The 18,219-nt window shown below is 33.9% G+C and overlaps 1 protein-coding gene across 6 annotated transcripts in view; it reads left to right on the forward strand.

The window, feature by feature from the left end:
• The window catches only part of CNOT4 (CCR4-NOT transcription complex subunit 4), a 141,960-nt gene that overhangs the window by 100,202 nt on the left and 23,539 nt on the right, over positions 1-18,219 (forward strand). For 4 of the 6 annotated variants that reach the window (XM_060156599.1, XM_060156601.1, XM_060156600.1 and 1 more), the window contains exons 8-10: positions 5,956-6,013; positions 8,617-8,866; positions 9,759-10,259. In XM_060156599.1, the coding sequence (XP_060012582.1) occupies positions 5,956-6,013; positions 8,617-8,866; positions 9,759-10,259 (809 nt within the window). Of the gene's footprint in view, positions 1-5,955; positions 6,014-8,616; positions 8,867-9,758; positions 10,260-15,202; positions 16,962-18,219 lie in introns of those variants that run through there. The other 2 variants (XM_060156603.1, XM_060156604.1) reach the window with 1 other exon arrangement.

The raw sequence follows: 18,219 nt of genomic DNA on the forward strand, positions 1-18,219 counted from the left end.
ACAACAAAGAAAGGAGCTCTAGAATATACACAAAAGGAAATGAGAAAGGAATTTAAACATTTCACTACAGAAAAATCAAACATAGAAGAAATGAGTGTGGAGGAAGCTATAAGGCATATAGAAAACAAATAGCATGATGACATAATAACTCCATATCACTAGTTATGTTAAATGTAAATGGGTTCAGTTCTCCAATCAAAAGACAGAGATTGGCAGAATGGATAAAAATACACTATCCAGCTATATGCTGTCTACAAGAGACTCACATTAGACCCCAGAACACAAACAGGTTGAAAGTGAAAGGATGGGAAAAGATAATTCTGTGCAAATAGGAACCAAAAAAGATCAGGGGTGGCTATACTAATATCAGACGTAACAGACTTTAAATAAAACAGTATTATATGAGACAAAGAAGGACATTATACATTAATAAAAGTTTCATTACAGCAAGAAGATAGGACAGTGATAAACATTTACACACCCAATGACCACCGAAATATATGAAGGAAAAACTGACAGAATTGAAGGGAGAAATAGTTCTGCAGTCATAGCTGGAGACTTCAGTATCCCACTCACAATGATGGATAGAACAATCAGACAAAGCATAAGGAGAGGATTTAAACAATACAAACTAACTAGATCTAACAGACATATACAGAACACTGTACCCAACAACAGAATACACATTCTTCTCAAGTGCACGTGGGACATTTTCCAGGATAGACCATATGTTAGACCACAAATTAAGATTCAATAGATTTAAAAAGATAAACATACCAAGTATCTTTTCTGACCACAATAGGATGAAATTAGAAATCATTAACAAAAGGAAATCTAGAAAATTGTGGAAATTAAACAACACTTTTAAACAACTAATGGGTCAAACAAAGAAGAAATGACAAGGAGATTAGAAAATACTTAAATGAATGAAAATGAAAGCACAACATACCAAAACTTCTGGGAAGCAGCAAAAGTGGTGCTAAGGGGGAAATTTATAGCTATAAGTGCTATTATTACATTAAAAAAAATAAGAAAGATCCCAAGTCAACAATCTAACCTCATAATTTAAGGAACTAGAAAAAGAACAAATAAGCCCAAAGCAAGCAGAAGGAAGGAAATAATAAAGATTCGAGCAGAGATAAATGAAATAGAGAATAGAAAAACAGTAGAGAAAATCAATGAAACCAAATGTTGGTTCTTCAAAAATATCAACAAAACTGACAAAGCTTTAGCTAGGTGAACTAAGAAAAAAAAGAGACAGCTCAAATTACTAATATAAGAAATTAAAGTGGGAACATTACAGATTCTACAAAAAATAAAAAGGATTATAAGAGAGTACTGTGAACAGTTTTATGCCAACAAATTGGATCACCTAGATGAAAGAGACAGATTCCCAGAAACATAAAACCTACCAAGACTATGTTACAAAGAAATAAAATACATGAATAAATGTATAACCAGTTAGGAGATTGAATTAGTAATCAAATATCTCCCAACAAAGAAAGGTCCTGGATCTAATGGCTCCACTGGTGAATTCTACCAAATATTTAAAGGAGAACTAATACCAATCCTTCTCAAGTTTTTCCCAAAAATTGAAGAAGGGAATGATTCCTAACTCATTCTTTGAGGCCAACATTCCCTGATAACGGAAGCCAGACAAAGACACTGTAAGAAAAGCAAACTTTGAACCCCTAATGAACATTGATGCATATATCTTTAACAGAACATGAGCATACAGAATTCAGCACATTAAAAGGATTATGCACCAAGACCAAGTGTGGTTTATTCCTAGAACGCAAGGATGGTCTAACGTGTGAAACTTGAGCAGTTCAATATGCCACATCAACAGAATGTAGGATAAAAGCCACAGGATCCTCTCAATAGATGCAGAAAAAGCATTTGACAAAATTAAACACTCTTTCATGACAAAAACAATTAACTTAGGAACAGAAGGAAGCTACTTCAGCATAGTAAGAGCCATATATGAAAAACCACAGTGGTTTTTCAATGGTGGAAGGACTGAAAGCTTTTCCTCTGAGGTGAGGAACAAGGTAGGGATGCCTGCTTTCACTACTTCTGTTCAACACAGTATTGTATTTTCTAGCCATAGCAATTAGCCAAGAAAAAGAAGAGGCATCTAAATTGGAAAAGAATAAGTAAAATTGGGCTTCCCTGGTGGTACAGTGGTTGAGAGTCCGCCTGCCGATGCAGGGGACACGGGTTTGTGCCCCAGTCCGGGAAGATCCCACATGCCGCGAAGCGGCTGGGCCCGTGAGCCATGGCCGCTGAGCCTGCGTGTCTGGAGCCTGTGCTCCGCAACGGGAGAGGCCACAACAGTGAGAGGCCTGCGTACAGTAAAAAAAAAAAAAAAAAAAGAATAAGTAAAATTATCTCTTTTTGCAGATGGTATGGTTTTAGATGTAGAAAATCCTAAAGATCATACACACACACACACACACACACACACACACACACACACCTGTTAGAACTAATAAGTGAATTCAATAGTGTAGCAAGATACAGAGTCAACACGCAAAAATCATTTGCATTTCTATACATGAACAGTGGACAATCTGAAAAGAAATTACAAAAGCAATTTCATTCACCGTAGGATCAAAAGAATAAAATACTTAGGAATTAACCAAGGAAGTGAAAGACTTGTACAAGAAAACTATGAAACATTGCTGAAAGAAATTTAAAAAGCCACATAAATAAATGAAAACAACATCTCATGTTCATGGATTGGAATACTTAATATTAAAAAGTCAATTCTACCCAAAGCAATCTACAGATTCAATCCCAATCATGTCAGAAATCCCAGTGACATTTTTTGCAGGTAAAAGATCCATCCTAAAATTCATATAGAATCTCAGAAGACTCCAAATAGCCAATATAATCTTGAACGAGAAGAATAAAACTGGAGGACCCACACTCCCTGATTTCAAAACTTATACAAAGCTGCAGTAATCAAAATAGTGTGGGATCAACATAAAGATAGACGTATAGACCAGTGAAATAGACAGTCCATAAATATTAACTGTCACAAATATGGCCAAATGACTTGACAAGGGTACCAAGGCCAGACTACTGGGGAAAGGACAATCTTTTCAACAGATGGTGCTGGGAAAACTGGGTATCTACATGCAGAAGAATGAAGTTGGATCCTTACCTGACACCGTATTCAAAAATTAATTCAAAATGGATCAAGCACCTAAATTTAAGACCTAAAACACCCCCCCCCAAAAAAAAACCTTAAGAGAAAGTATAGGACAAAAGCTTCATGACATTGAATTTGGCAGTGATTTCTTGGATATTACACCAAAGGCACAAAAGAAAAAATAGACAAATTCGACTTCATGAAAACTTAAAAATATTTGTAAGTCGAAAGACACTATCCACAAGCTACAGAATGGGAAAAAATATTTACAAATTATATATCTGATAATGATTATTAACCAGGATATGTAGAGAGCGCCTAAAACTCAACAACAAAAAAATCAAATAACCCAGTTCAGAAATGGGCAAAGGACTTGAATAGACATTTCTCCAAAGAAGATATGTAAATGGCCAATAAGCATATGAAAAGATGCACAACATCACTAATCATTAGGGATATGCAGCTCAAAACTACAATGAGACATCTCCTCATACCCATTCTCCTCCCACCCGTTAGCATAGCCGCTATCAAAAAAGCAGAAAACAAGTGTTTGAAAGAATGTGGGGATATTGGAGTCCTTGTGCACTGTTAGTGAGAATGTATAATGGTACAGCTATAGTGGAAGACAGTATGGCAGTTCCTCAAAAAATTAAAAGTAAAATTACCATATGATCCACCAATTCCACTTCTTTATATACATGTAAAAGAATTGAAAGCAGTATATTAAAGCGATATTTGTACCGTTACATCATAGCCCCATTACTCACAGTAGCTTAAATGTAGAAGCAATCTCAGTGTCCATGGACAGATGAATGGACAAGCAAAATGTGGTACATATATACAATGTAATATTCAGTTTTAAAAAGGAAGGAAATTCTGCAGTATGTTACAACATGGATGAACTTCGAGAACATTATTTATGGAATAAGCTAGTCACAAAAAAGACAAATACTCTGATTCCACTTATATACAAGGCATTTAGAATAGTCAAAGTCATCCAAACAGAAAGTATATGGTAGATGCTGGAAGGAGGGGAAAATGGGAAGTTGTTGTTTAGTAGGTATAGAATTTCATTTTCATAAGATTAAAAGAGTTATGTGTGTGGATGTTGGTGATAGTTGTACAACAAGGTGTGTGTATTTAATACCACTGAAATGTACACTTAAAAATTGTCAAGATGGTAAATTTTATATTAAGTGTATTTTACCACAGTAAATTTTTTAAAAATATTGCAAGTTTATCTCAGATTATCTGAATTATATTCAAGCCTGTTCTTCATGCTATCACCAAATTAATCTTTCTAAAACACTGCTTTATTTATTACATAACATTTCTGTGCTCAAAAAAATTTCCATTGGCCTCTGGTGTCTTACCTTTCTATCCTTACCTCCCATTGTTAAAATCATCCTGTATGTTAGCTAAACTACTTACCTTTCTCTCAACCTTTTCTATGACCTTTTGATTCTTGAAACACTTGCTCTTCCTACCTTTAATGCCGTTTTTCCCCCTTTCCCTTCCTCCTCCCAATGTGCACATCTTTTTAAGGACCTAGTTAAATTTGAACTTCCCTAGGAGACTTTTCCTAATTGCCCCACTTGGGGTGGCTTCTCTTTCTTCTAAAGATTTATGGCATTTAATGTTTAAACAGTTCATTTAATAGTTGACACTGGCTGATATTTGTTGGTGTGTACCTGTTTTGTTTCCCCAACTGCCTCTAAATTAAGTGGGCTCAGTGCTGTATCTTAAAATTATTTGTATTACCCACTTGACAGTATTATGAATTGATTTATTGATATACTGTGAATAATAAGAAGTAAATATGCTCTTCAAGTAAATTTCAGACTTATCAATCAGATTCAAGAGCATCTGGCAGTGTTTCTGCAGAAGATACACTTGGTATTCAGGTTGGGTTCTTGTTAAATTTTTCTAGAACAATTAAATATGGTACCAGTAAGTTGTCTGTTTGTAAGGTGACTTTGTATATGTTTCCAGGCAATAAAATAATTTTGAGAAATTTGGAATCTTAAATTTTTTTGCTATAATATTGTATCAGAAATAAGTATTAGTGTATGGGTACTAATACTTATCTTTTGTTCATGTGCTGGGTTAAAGTTAGTTGTAGAAATGACTTGCTAGGTCAGTGTTATAATGTTTATAAAGATTTTTGTTTTTAAGTCAGATGAGTTAAAATGGACTTGAAGTTAGCAAATCTGTGTTACTTTACTGTGATACTGCATTTTCTCTTGTGGAAGTCAAGTTTTACTGTTTTAGTTTGAGGCAGTAGTTTGCACAAAAGTTTCTTTCTGTTACTCTCCTGTGTGTGTGTGTATGTGTGTGTGTGTGTGTACACTTACATATGCCTTCTCTAGGGTTATGATTAGGATATTGAAGTATTAAAGAAAGGTATTGCCTTTAAGAAATGTAGATAACATTTCAGTAACTTTTACGCCCTCCATTAAGCACCTAGAAAAATAGGTGAGTATTATTTCAAGAATTTTAATGGGGAATGTGTTTATCATGGGCACAAAACTAAATAATGGATTAGTATCCATTTTAAGCAATACTTTTCTTTTCATAAGCCATTGTTTCACCCGTTGTTTTTTGAGAATCTAATTAGACTGTAAATTGCTCAAGGATAGAGATTTTATCTTATACTTCTTTGTGTCCCCAGCATCTAACCTAATGTCTTACATCAGAGTGCTTCAATAAATGTTAAGATGATAAAATGTCTATTTTTCTGGCTTTGGTTGTGGGGAGTAAATGTACTCTGATTTGATTTTATTTTTTCCTATTTACAGCCCCATTGACAAACCTTCCGATTCTCTCAGCATAGGGAATGGTGATAATTCCCAGCAGGTAAGATTTTGATACTGTATTCTTTCATTTATCTGCCATCTGCTGAAACAAGACATTCTATGCCAGTGAATTTTCTAGATAGTGAAAAATACTTTAAATACTGAAACAATTTAAAAACACTTTTAGTGGACATCTTTGTTAAATGTATTAGCCCTTTTTTTCTCCACAGAATAGAGCACAATTTAACCCTTTCTTGATCACTCAGAATTATCATTATGACCATATGTTATTGTACTGTGTGCTAATACATTAGTGTCCTTGGAGTCCCTGATATTCTTGGTCTTTCTGACCCTACGTGAAATGGTCCCAGACTAACACGCCTTCTGCATTCTTGATTTTGAGTTGTTTCTCTGCCCCATGCTCCCCTTGTCCCTTGCTGTCAACTTTAATTTTCTTTTCTTTTTTTTTTTAAATTTTATTGAAGTATAGTTGATTTACAATGTTGTGTTAATTTCTGCTGTACAGTACAGTGACTCAGTTATACATATATATATTCTTTTTCATAGTATTTTCTACTGTGGTTTATCACAGGATACTGAATATAGTTCCCTGTGCTATACAGTAGGACCTTGTTGTTTATCTATCCTATAGATAATAGTTTGCATCTGCTAATCCCAAACTAACTTTAATTTTCTATTTCTCTCGGTGAACTTGACCCCAAGTTTTCCCCCTTCCCTCAAATGACTTTTGGCTTTGAAATGATAAACCAAATAGTTAAGTTCAAAGTTGCATCCACTATGATACCGAATGAGGTCCTGATCTTTAGAGCATGCCTTGTATCATCTTGTCTAGTTGCTAGCTTTTCACTACTTAAGTTTCTGTACACCTCTTACTTCGGTTTAAAAAAAAAAAAAGTGTAGTTTCTAATCTCTTCTGTAAAGAACAGCCAGTTCCCCACAGTGTGAGAAACTTAGAGATCTAAAATACATTGTTTTTCTAAACTTGTTGTTCACAGTTTCCATGAAAGAATTTGAAAATCTTTATATCCCCTTGTATATTTTAAGTTAACATTAAATTTTTTTCATAATAAGTTAAAAATAGCTGCAAAGGATGTAATTTCCAGCTTATTATAAATTTTGGTATTTTTAAATAAACATGCTACATTGGGTTTTAATAAGTATCTGAGAGATTTAAGTATCAGAATGTTTTGTTACTCCCTCATCCATTTACACAAGCTATTCTTTAACAATCAGAAATTTTACATCATTACTTGAACTCATTTTTAAATTTTCACTGGTATTACAGAATTTTTTCTTAATGCAATATAGTTTACGCTTGGGACTTCCCTGGTGGCTCAGTGGTTAAGAATCGCCTGCCAATGCAGGGGACACGGGTTCGAGCCCTGGTCCAGGAAGATCCCACATGCCACGGAGCAACTAAGCCCGTGAGCCACAACTACTGAGCCTGCGCTCTAGGGTCTGCAAGCCACAACTATTGAGCCTGCGTGCTGCAACTACTGAAGCCCATGTGCCTAGAGCCCGTGTTCCGCAACAAGAGAAGCCACTGCAATGAGAAGCCCGTGCACTGCAACGAAGAGTAGTCCCTGCTCACCGCAACTAGAGAAAGTCCACGCACAACAATGAAGACACAACACAGCCAAAAATAAATTAAATTAAATTAAATATATATATATATATATATATATATATAGTTTATGCTTGATAGGCATTCTCTCAAATAAAAGTAGACATATAAATTTTGAATTGGAAATAAAAATATTTTGTTGACACAATGCCAAACTTCTTTCTTCTGAATTTATTTGTAGTATTGATTTGATCAAAGCAATATATATATAAGCATAGATTTTGATTAAAAAATTAATCATTAAACATAAACACTAAAATTGTATTGGAAATTTACCTCTTAATGAAGTGGATAGGGCATTTTAAAATTAGTTTTTTTGCATGCATGGATGAATATTACCTATTGGTACAAGGAGATGTTTCAGCAGCAATCTAACCATGTTTTCATTTTTCTAAATACAGGTGCTGAGACATCTTGTTCATATAAATAAGTAGATGGAAGAAAGAGTTATTATATCAATATCACTCAAATTTTTGAACTCCTTGTGAATTAAATACCTAAGAATCATATTAAGATTTCTTATAAAAACTATTTTTAATGATGCTTTTGGAAATAGCTTGATTAGATCTTCTTTCCATTTTGTTTAAAACTGAAGTATTGGGAATCATCTAGTTTGCCAAAGAATCTAGTCATTAGAGTCAGTCACTGTGTCATCACTAATCTTAATATTTCTAATAAAGTTTTGTTTGGCTCCCAGAAAGTTTTCACACTTGGGCAAAATACTATAGTTAGATCCCAGAGAGTGAGAAATAGTATTGTCTTTGTAAAGTAAGAGAAATTAGGTTGTAAAAGGAGAGGATACTGGCTGTGTCTTTTCAGGAGGGTCAGTTTTATAAAAGAGTACATATGTAAGTTGATGGATTTTTTTGAAAATTTATGCTCTCATAAAAAAGTCTTTAAGTACCCCAGTTTTTGAAAATCACTATTCTAATACCTTTCATTGCAAGCCTTTTAAACTATGGCTTATTACATTGTATAAACTTATATTGATTATTCTTTTCTTTTTCCATTTTATTTAGATATCTAACAGTGATACACCTTCACCACCACCTGGTTTATCAAAATCCAATCCAGTCATCCCCATCAGTTCATCCAATCACAGTGCACGGTCTCCTTTTGAAGGGGCAGTAACTGAGTCACAGTCATTATTCTCAGACAATTTTCGCCATCCCAACCCTATCCCAAGTGGGCTTCCTCCTTTCCCCAGTTCCCCACAGGCATCCAGTGACTGGCCTACAGCACCAGAACCACAGAGCCTCTTCACATCAGGTATATAACAATACTATGTGTGTTAGTAATTATACTCAGACTAAAATGAGACCTTTGCTGGATGTGTTTTTATCCCTTTTTTGTCCACTCCCTTTTTCATAAAAATGTAAACTTTTAAATGGCAAGGAATTGGATGGTTAGGTAAGTAGTTCTGTGACCTAGAACTTACCATGTTAACAGACAAATTTCTCCAAAAATCAAGGGTTAGATCATTTTTCCAATAATCAAATGCTTATTCCTCTAGGAAGTATTAAGGGCTTACAATTTTTAATTAGATTTGTGTTTGTATAGTTATATTTTTAGAAATGTTTCCCCAGCTGACAAAGAAGTATGTTAGTTAATTTTTAAAGTTACATTTTCAGACATTTCCAATTTCATTCATTGTAAGTTCTCATTAATGTGAAGGATAACACAAAATCAAGCCAATTTTTTTAAGACAATTTAAAAATATGAAGATTAAATGGATACTTTTTTCATTAAGTTATAGTAGTAGTATGTAAAGCGTATATTCAAACATATACTTTGTCTTTGATAAATACATTTCAAAAATAAACTTTACTAATTGAATTCTATTATATTTATTTATTTCATTTAAATGACTTACTTTGGGTTTTGATGATGAATAGTTGAGAGTATAATTTGGGTTTCAAGTAGTACTTTGTTTTCTTTGATCAGCAAAATCAGTCTATATCGTTCAGTTTTTGAAGTTAGTAACTTATGGATGAAATCATTGCTAGAAGTATCTGAGGCCTTTTGTAATTTTACAATCGTAATGTTCTAAGAAATTATGTAGATTTTGCATATATTTGCCTTTGTGTTATAGTATGATGTTGCACTAGTGTGGAAGTGAGCTATATATTTTAAATTCATCGCTCATTCTTTTTCCCACCAGAAACAATCCCAGTATCGTCTTCTACAGACTGGCAAGCAGCATTTGGCTTTGGTTCTTCTAAACAACCAGAGGATGACTTGGGTTTTGATCCCTTTGATGTCACTCGAAAAGCCTTAGCAGACCTGATTGAAAAGGAACTGTCAGTCCAAGACCAACCTTCCCTTTCACCCACATCTCTTCAGAACTCCTCTTCACACACTACAACCGCCAAAGGTCCGGGCTCTGGATTCCTGCATCCTGCTGCACCTGCAAATGCCAACTCGAGTCTCAATAGTACCTTTTCAGTCTTGCCACAGAGGTTCCCTCAATTTCAGCAGCACCGAGCGGTTTATAATTCATTCAGTTTTCCAGGCCAGGCAGCCCGCTATCCTTGGATGGCCTTTCCACGCAATAGCATCATGCACTTGAACCACACAGCAAATCCCACCTCAAATAGTAATTTCTTGGACTTGAATCTCCCGCCACAGCACAACACAGGTCTGGGAGGGATCCCTATAGCAGGTAGGTTCATTTATAGCCTTTGAGAATTTGTGAATAACTCATGCCTTCAGGTTGTTGGGTGGGTAGGGAGGGAACTTTTGAATAACAGAAAGTATTTATCATCAGTCTTGGAAATTTCAATGGGAAAAACTATCATAATCTAAAAAAATTTTAATTGGATGGATGCCTTGTAATAGTGAGCTTTATAAGGATGGTGGAGTATTATACCTAGTTATTGCTTGGAAGCATTTTACTTAATAGAATAGTTACCAGACTTTCTTATGGCATATAAATGCAAAAAGACAAAGAAAAAAGAAGGGCTCTGAAATTATGGTGCCATAAAGTCCAACACCATGGTAAAAATTCTGATTATACATTCTAAAAGTAAACTGGTTCAAAAAAATTTTCTAGAGATGGTAATTAGTGAGAGCATGAGGGATAAAGCCACTCTCTTAACTCCTTTTGACAACTTACTTATTTTGACTGATAGACACGTACAAACACACACACACACACATCAAAACTGTGCTATATGTTAATAAAGGACTTAATATTTGAGAACTCTCATTATTAGTGTTTCACACACATATGTGTATAAGTATACTTTCTGTGAAAAAGAAATTGTTCAAGGAGAGATATTTTTCCTTTTAGTCTGTCATGTTTTTATTTCTGGGGTAAATATTAGGTTCCTGTAAGTGATGCCAGAATACTTCTGGTTTTGTACTGCTACCCTTGAAGGTTTCAGAACTTTTGGCTTTTAAGGTCCCATATGATATTTATTAGATCAAGTGACCTCTATATCTAAAGGAATCTTTCTTATTAATAGTTTTTCAAAATTTAATTTGGGCTTTAGATATGACTGGTAAAAGAGTTTGTTCTCTCCTGATTCTCTCAAGTAGAATAGAATAGTCCTTCACTCTGTTACATAACTTATAAAATTTATTTTTATCCCTTTTCATGGCCTTTGTGATATGACGTGGCACAGCATTATTGTAATAATGTGCTGTTACCAGCAAAGCGTTCGTTCTCTTGTTTTTAGCAAGGTTGATAGATAAATTTACAGAGATCCATCAAAATTCTTTGGCTCTATTCTCTTTGTGACCAACAACATTTCATTTTCAAGACAAGTAGTTGGGTTAAGAGAGTATGGTTTGTGGCTGTTGATACAGTGAAGTTAATTTACATATAAGCATGATAGCACCTAATGTAGTGGTTTGCACATTGGTGGGACTCATGTTATTTGTTCATCTGATATGGTAGTTAGTAGGTAATCGAGAGTGACATTTTTCAGTCCTCTTCTACATGATATTCACTTGTGAAACACTAAGTGTTCAGTTCCTGGTACTCTTTTTTTCATCCATTGTAGACAGCATATTAGAACGTAATTGTGTTTTGTTTTGCTTTGTTTCAACCATTTAGAAATGTGGCATTTAAATTACTAGTAGTGTATCTCATAACATTATAACACTAAAAGTTAAAGCTAAGTTCCCCTAAATATTCTAAACATTTAACAATAAAATATTAAACCAATACTATAAATATTTGGGTATCTGTTTGCCCAACAATGAACTGGGCCATGTGGATAATACAGAACAAGTATAAAATATGGCTACTATTTCCAGGTACTGTACAGTATAGTTGACGAGATAAAATAAGACTGTGTATGAAAGTGGTAACCATATGGTACTGGAATCCAAAACACATCAGTGGAGCCTATAAATTGTTGGGGAGGCTTCATTGAAGAAATAGGAATTGATCTGTATCCTGGATTTGGGTTAGCAGGAGGGAAAGGAAAAAACCTTTTATGTTGATGGAAACTCCTGAATGAAGGCGTAGAGGCAGGATTTAGTATGTCATTACATTAAGAAGCATTAGAACTGCCTTCTATACCAGGAGGTCCTTCATATATTTTATACACAGAATGGATGAGAGGACGGAGAGCTCTGACGGTGAGGCAAAACAGTATGGACTTGATCTGATAGGAAGGATGATGCCTTTGTGGAACTAGTTCTTAGCTGTCTTCATTGTGTACTTTTATTTGACTTATTACATGACCATCTTCAAAAATTATCTGTTCTTCTGATTTCATAGTTATCATATTGTCCATTAGTACAAAATGAGCAGTTTTAAACCAAATATTTCAAGCCAGTATATATTCTGGAGATGCCACAGGGGTGATGAGTAATCACTGATTTTTGAGTGTAGTTGTCCTCATGTTAGTCATTTGAAATCTTCATCTAAAGTAGGCGCTTTATGAAAAAAATGTGGCATTAAATTACGGTCCTATCTTGGTGGGCTTTTCTTTTAGCGTATACTCAACCATAGAGCATAAAATACATTTTTTTTCCAGAAATTCTAAGAATGAAGTCACCGACTATAGGTTCTGAATCATTGTTGTATTTTGTGGGAGGTGGGGAGAGTTTGTTATTTCAGATTTTCAGTTTTTGACTATGCATACTACCTTGGTATTTAAATGGTGACTTATGATTAAGCTTATTGTTAGATTACTTTTAAGGCTCTCACGACTAGAGAAATTTTAGTTTTAATGTACCAAAATATTTTAAATTGTTATCAAGAGTTATAGAATCCTTCCATGGCTTATAAATATTTGGCAAATACCTCAGAAAGCTGAATGTGCTGAGCCTCAAAACAGAATAGTTTTATAATTGTAGCCAGATGATTGAGGATTTTCAGTAACAATTAGAAATGACAAACTAAAATTATGAAAAACTGTGTACATCTTAACTGTGAATTATTTGAAGCAATTTAATAGGTAGGCAATATCTGCCTCCCACCCCTAGCTGTAACTCAGTTGTACTTGAGTTGAACTATTGAAAAAGGCCTAACTCTGTATTCTGCAGTGAATATCATGGTATCTTACACAGGTAGCTGTCAAGTGCTTCATAGTGGAGAGTACATACTGTTTTAGTGAGGCCTGCCACTTTAAGATATACTTAGACAATATTCAGTACTGGAAAAGGCATGTATATTTATTCTTTAGATATGTAGAGCAAAATGAGGTTCCTGACCTTTAGGAGTAAATACTCAGAGGTGTCAGTCTTCTGTGTATCATACAGAAACTATGTCTATATTTATTATACATTTGTATTTAAATTTTAAGTTTTGGTTTGTTTCAGTTAATTATTAAAATTTGATACACTGAAACCTGTCATGGGAAGGACAGTTGCCAGAGGTTTGACAGAAACATGGTTTCCATTTCCTCTGCCAAATTGAAATCATTTTTGTGTTTAAAATTAGTTATTTCCTTAATTAAGTGAAATCTTTTTAGCAGCATTTTCTTGGCTGCATATTCAGTTTGCTAAATTTAGAAGGATTTTTGGAATATTCTTGAGGGGAAACTTTGATCAGTGGGCAGTAATAGTGAAGTCCATTCAGACCTTTTTTATTATTGGAACCACGTGCTTTTGTTTTAAAAAGTGACTTTTCTAGTCCTAAAAATTGACCTACCTTGTTCAACTCCTTCATTTTAGGAATGACAAAGCTGTGTTCTGGAAAGGTTAAATAATTTGTTAAAAGTCACACATTCAATTAGTAGTAGAATTAGGATAAGAACCCAGATCTCAGATTTAGTAACTAAAATGGTTTTTCATTACAACATTGATGTTCTCCTTCATAAATGAAAATTACTGGCATTTACTTTAACATGGCTTTCTTCCCATAGTAAGTGATTTTTGCTCTCACACAGTTGGGAGGTCCCTTTTTATCAACAGTATCTATTCATGAGACAATTGGCCCATCTCAGGAATATGACCTGTAGTTACAAAATAGAATGAATTTCATTGACTTGATGAAAATTAATCTCTTGCTTAGTTCTTCTAAGTACCACGTTCTCACCAAGAACTCTAGTCTAAAATTTCCTTTACACAGCCTCCTTGCTATGTATTTGGGATTTATAGAATCTTTGCCAATTTACTGAAACACTATGAAATAACCTGTTCTAAAGACTGAAAGTCTTTATCTTCATGTTATCAGTTAAGCTGTCTTTCCAAGTGTAACTTTGCAGATGTGTTTTTCAAAGGACTCCCTACCAAGATGTTTTTATTCCATAATGCTAAAAATTATTTGGAAGACAAATAATAGTCTAAGTCTGTAAACATTGTTGTTTCGGAATATACCTAGAAAAATATTTGAAACTGTTTAGGATTAGATTTTTGTTCGTGTTTTTGTTCATTTGAATTTTACTTAAGAGAGAGCATTAAAAAAAAATTCTTAGTTTCTGAATTAGCTGTTTTAACAGTGACTTGATTGAATTTTGAGTCACGTGTGAAACAAGTCACTTGTAGTCATTATAAATTATAATTGGGAGAACTGATCTCATTTCATGTACAGTTCTCTGACCTAGAAGTAGTCATCTCACTTTCAGTCAATTGGATCATTGTATTGTTAGCATTTTACTATTTGCTGATTACTTCAAAAGTGCACATTGAATTTTCAGATGCTGTATGGTAATTTGCTAAATTAATATTTACATCTTTTTATTTCTTTTTTCTAAACATAATTACTGCTTTTAAAACATGGATTTGTCATTTTTCCCTTTTAAAAAATCACATTTTCACTTCTGTGAATTTAGTTTTAATTTTTTCACAAAATACTGCTTACTGTTAGGAGTGTCTAAATATATAAGGGGTCCAATTGGCTTGGAAAAGAATGGCTTTCCTGGTCTCTTTTTTTTTTTCCTTTTTGTATATTTATAATTCTAAATCTATTATATTTGTTCTTAAATCTGACAGTGTTAAATTTAAGGGTGTGATTGGAGTATAACTATTTTCTAGGTACTTGATAAGTTTATATTTTAAAATTCATGTCTTGTTTCACACCCGCATTCCAGCCATTACGCATGTATTTTATATATGTATCAGTATTCCAAATATTGAAGTCATTTTTAAAGGGACTGTTAACAAATCTAGTCACCCATAACTAGACCATGACTGACTTTTCCACAGGGGAAGAAGAGGTGAAGGTTTCGACCATGCCACTGTCAGCCTCTTCCCATTCATTACAACAAGGACAGCAGCCTACAAGTCTCCACACTACTGTGGCCTGACAACAGAACTGAGAGGAGAGGATTAGACTCTGGGGTGCTTGCATGGGCAACCGGATTTTTGCATGATTCCTTTCTGATTTTGCATTTAATGTATACACCCAAAAGAGCCAATATAAACGTTCCTCATGCCTACAACTAGTGTGTTACCTCATAGTTGCTAAAGTATTTCTTCATTAGGCCTTTAACACAATTTATTAGCATAATAATTTTGGCATTGTTTCTCATGAGTGATACTATTTTTTAACTCACACAAATAAACTTGTAGTACTATAATTAAGATCCCAGATGAGATTAGCTAGAATTGTTATTTTGGCTCTATTAATTGAAAATATTCAAAGATAATGGTAGTTCCTTGTTTTCTGATTTGTGAAAAAATGGTAATATCCTAATATATTCATGAAAATTTGAAAATTAAGAAGATAATGTCTTGCATTCTTTGAATACTTGAGAAGAAAGAATACATATAAAACAAAATTGGTGGTGTCATTTAATGCTCAGAAGAATGTTGTCAGCAATTGTTCGTAGTTGTATGGATTTATCCTATATTATGCATTACATGTTTAGAAACTGTCTTTGTTCTCTCTGATTTGCACATTTGCACTTTCTTTTTGAATGGTTGTTAATTATATAGAGACGCTTAAGAGATAATTATTATAGACTAAATGCAATATAATCTCTTTTCTAATGCACTGCCTAGTATACCGGGAAATTGCCTCAGAAACAGAATTTCAACTTACAGTTGATTTATCAGAAACTTGAATATGGGGTAAATATTGTATGTGAGAAGCAACCATAGTAGTGTAACATTTTTATTGGAAAAATGGTAGTTCTGTGGGATATTTGTTTGGAAATTTCATTGTTTCACAATTGAAGTGTGATAATAAAACTATATTACAAGTACCTGACCAGAATGAGACTAAGGTGGAAGAGAAGAGATTGGGGATCCTCTAAAATTAGGCCACGTAAGTTGTCATAGGTAATTTTAGTTAATCACAGAGAATAGTGGTGTACTTTATTAGGCTATAATGTTGAAGTGATGTTTTTGGATAATAGACAATTTCTTGAAATAGTTCTAAAGCTGATAATGAAAGAAAATAAACTGAATTCAGTTCTGAGCATTAGACAAAAGCTGGTTCAGAAAACATGACTATGTTCTGCCTAAATTAAGCATCTGGGAAAAAAGGGGAAAGTCAGATCTCCTCTTGAGATTTTAAAAAAAAACATTGTGATATAAAAGATACGCCTTAATTAAAAAAAATATTAAAAGAGTAGCATGAATACCAAAAAAGGAAGCCTAGAGATTTAAAATAATAATAATGATAATAATGAAATACCTTACTAGGAGTGATACTTAATATCATGTTGGAGTTGGAGTTTTCAGGGTTCCCTCTCTATGTAAAGTCTAATAACTTTCTATTAGATATAATACACAAGTTAAATGGGTTTGTCCTGAGTTATAGTGGGTAAACTAAAATCTATTCTTAGATATCCTTCAATTTGGTTAGCTGAGGGTGTAGAAACAACTAATTATCTAGCCATTTTAATTATTTTTGTAAAATTCTGCATAAATGATAATCTCTAACTTCTATCCAGAAGTGACTTTAAGACAGCGTTATGAGAAATTTAGAAAATACAAATAAAATATTGTAGATTTCTTAGCCTTTTAGCATGTGTTGAATATGAAGTCTTTTAGTATGTGTTGATTATGGTTTCATTTTTGCTGTGAGAGGCCAAGACATCCACTTAATGTCTCCCGTGGTGCTGAGGCTCCTTGGCTTTGTGAACAAACACAAAGCCCTGTAATAGGGCTTACTAGCGCATAGTTTTCTCCAGCCTTCAGTGCAAGCCTTTCATCACTCAGATCTTCTTACAAAAACATGAGGTGGTTAGCTCCCATTTACTTACTGTTTTGAGAGAGATACTTGTTAAACAAGGCTTTTTTCCTGTGGTAGCTTTCTCTATCCTTTCTCATTCCTGGCCATTGCCATAAAACTGTCAGGTAGTTTACCAGACTTGCTAGAGCCCAGGACTGTCTTTCTGCCTGCTTCCCCTTCTGCCCCCGCCCCCACTTTCCACATACACACCATAATGGGAAAAATGCTTTCTTGGGTAATTAGGCTTCAACTTAGATATTTTCACATATACTAGCTAAAGATTATCATTTAACTAACTGTAATTCCAAGACTTTGTAAGCCTAAACAAGTAAGCTTCACTGTTTTGCTTACTTAATATATATATTATGGTTTTAAAAAGTGAAGTCTTAAAATCAGTCAGAATTAATTATACTAAAACACAGAAAAAGTTACACAACATGTGAAAGAAAGTACTGCTTCACTTAGCAAGTAAATTGATGAAACCAAATGACGGTAAAGAATGAGAAATTCTAAAAACTTCAAATTAGTTTTTGATAAATTCCTTCCTGATTGATCTGTCATACACAAGGGAAACTTTATATGCTTTTATATCCTTAACTTTTAAAAAAACATTTCAGAGCAGCAGTTCTTAGTGCCAGTGTGTAGGATATAGACCTGGGTTGAATGATTTTGATCTTATGATGAATGTCAAGTGCCTCTTTTTAATTTCTTAAAGATTCCATTAGAAAATATTTTCTGATTAATAATACTTTCCTTTTCATTCTGCTGTTGCATTTTGTTTTTACAGGTGGTGCTTTTGTATACTCTCCTCTTATTTCAACGAAGCATTAATATTTGAGTGCCTATTCTTTGTAGTGACTTGAGCTAGATCTTGAGGGATACAAGGCTGAATAAAGTATAGATCCTATTATCAAGGGTAACAGTCTAGTGACAGTTTTATTTCAATTATTTCTATAGGGTCAGCTCTTGATATATTTTAACCACAGGAACAGTCAGAGCAATCCAGACTCATTTCATTATTCATTGCTCTGACAGTGGCAAC

The sequence above is a fragment of the Lagenorhynchus albirostris genome, chromosome 8, assembly GCF_949774975.1.
Source record: "Lagenorhynchus albirostris chromosome 8, mLagAlb1.1, whole genome shotgun sequence".
Classification (NCBI taxonomy): Eukaryota; Metazoa; Chordata; class Mammalia; order Artiodactyla; family Delphinidae; genus Lagenorhynchus; species Lagenorhynchus albirostris.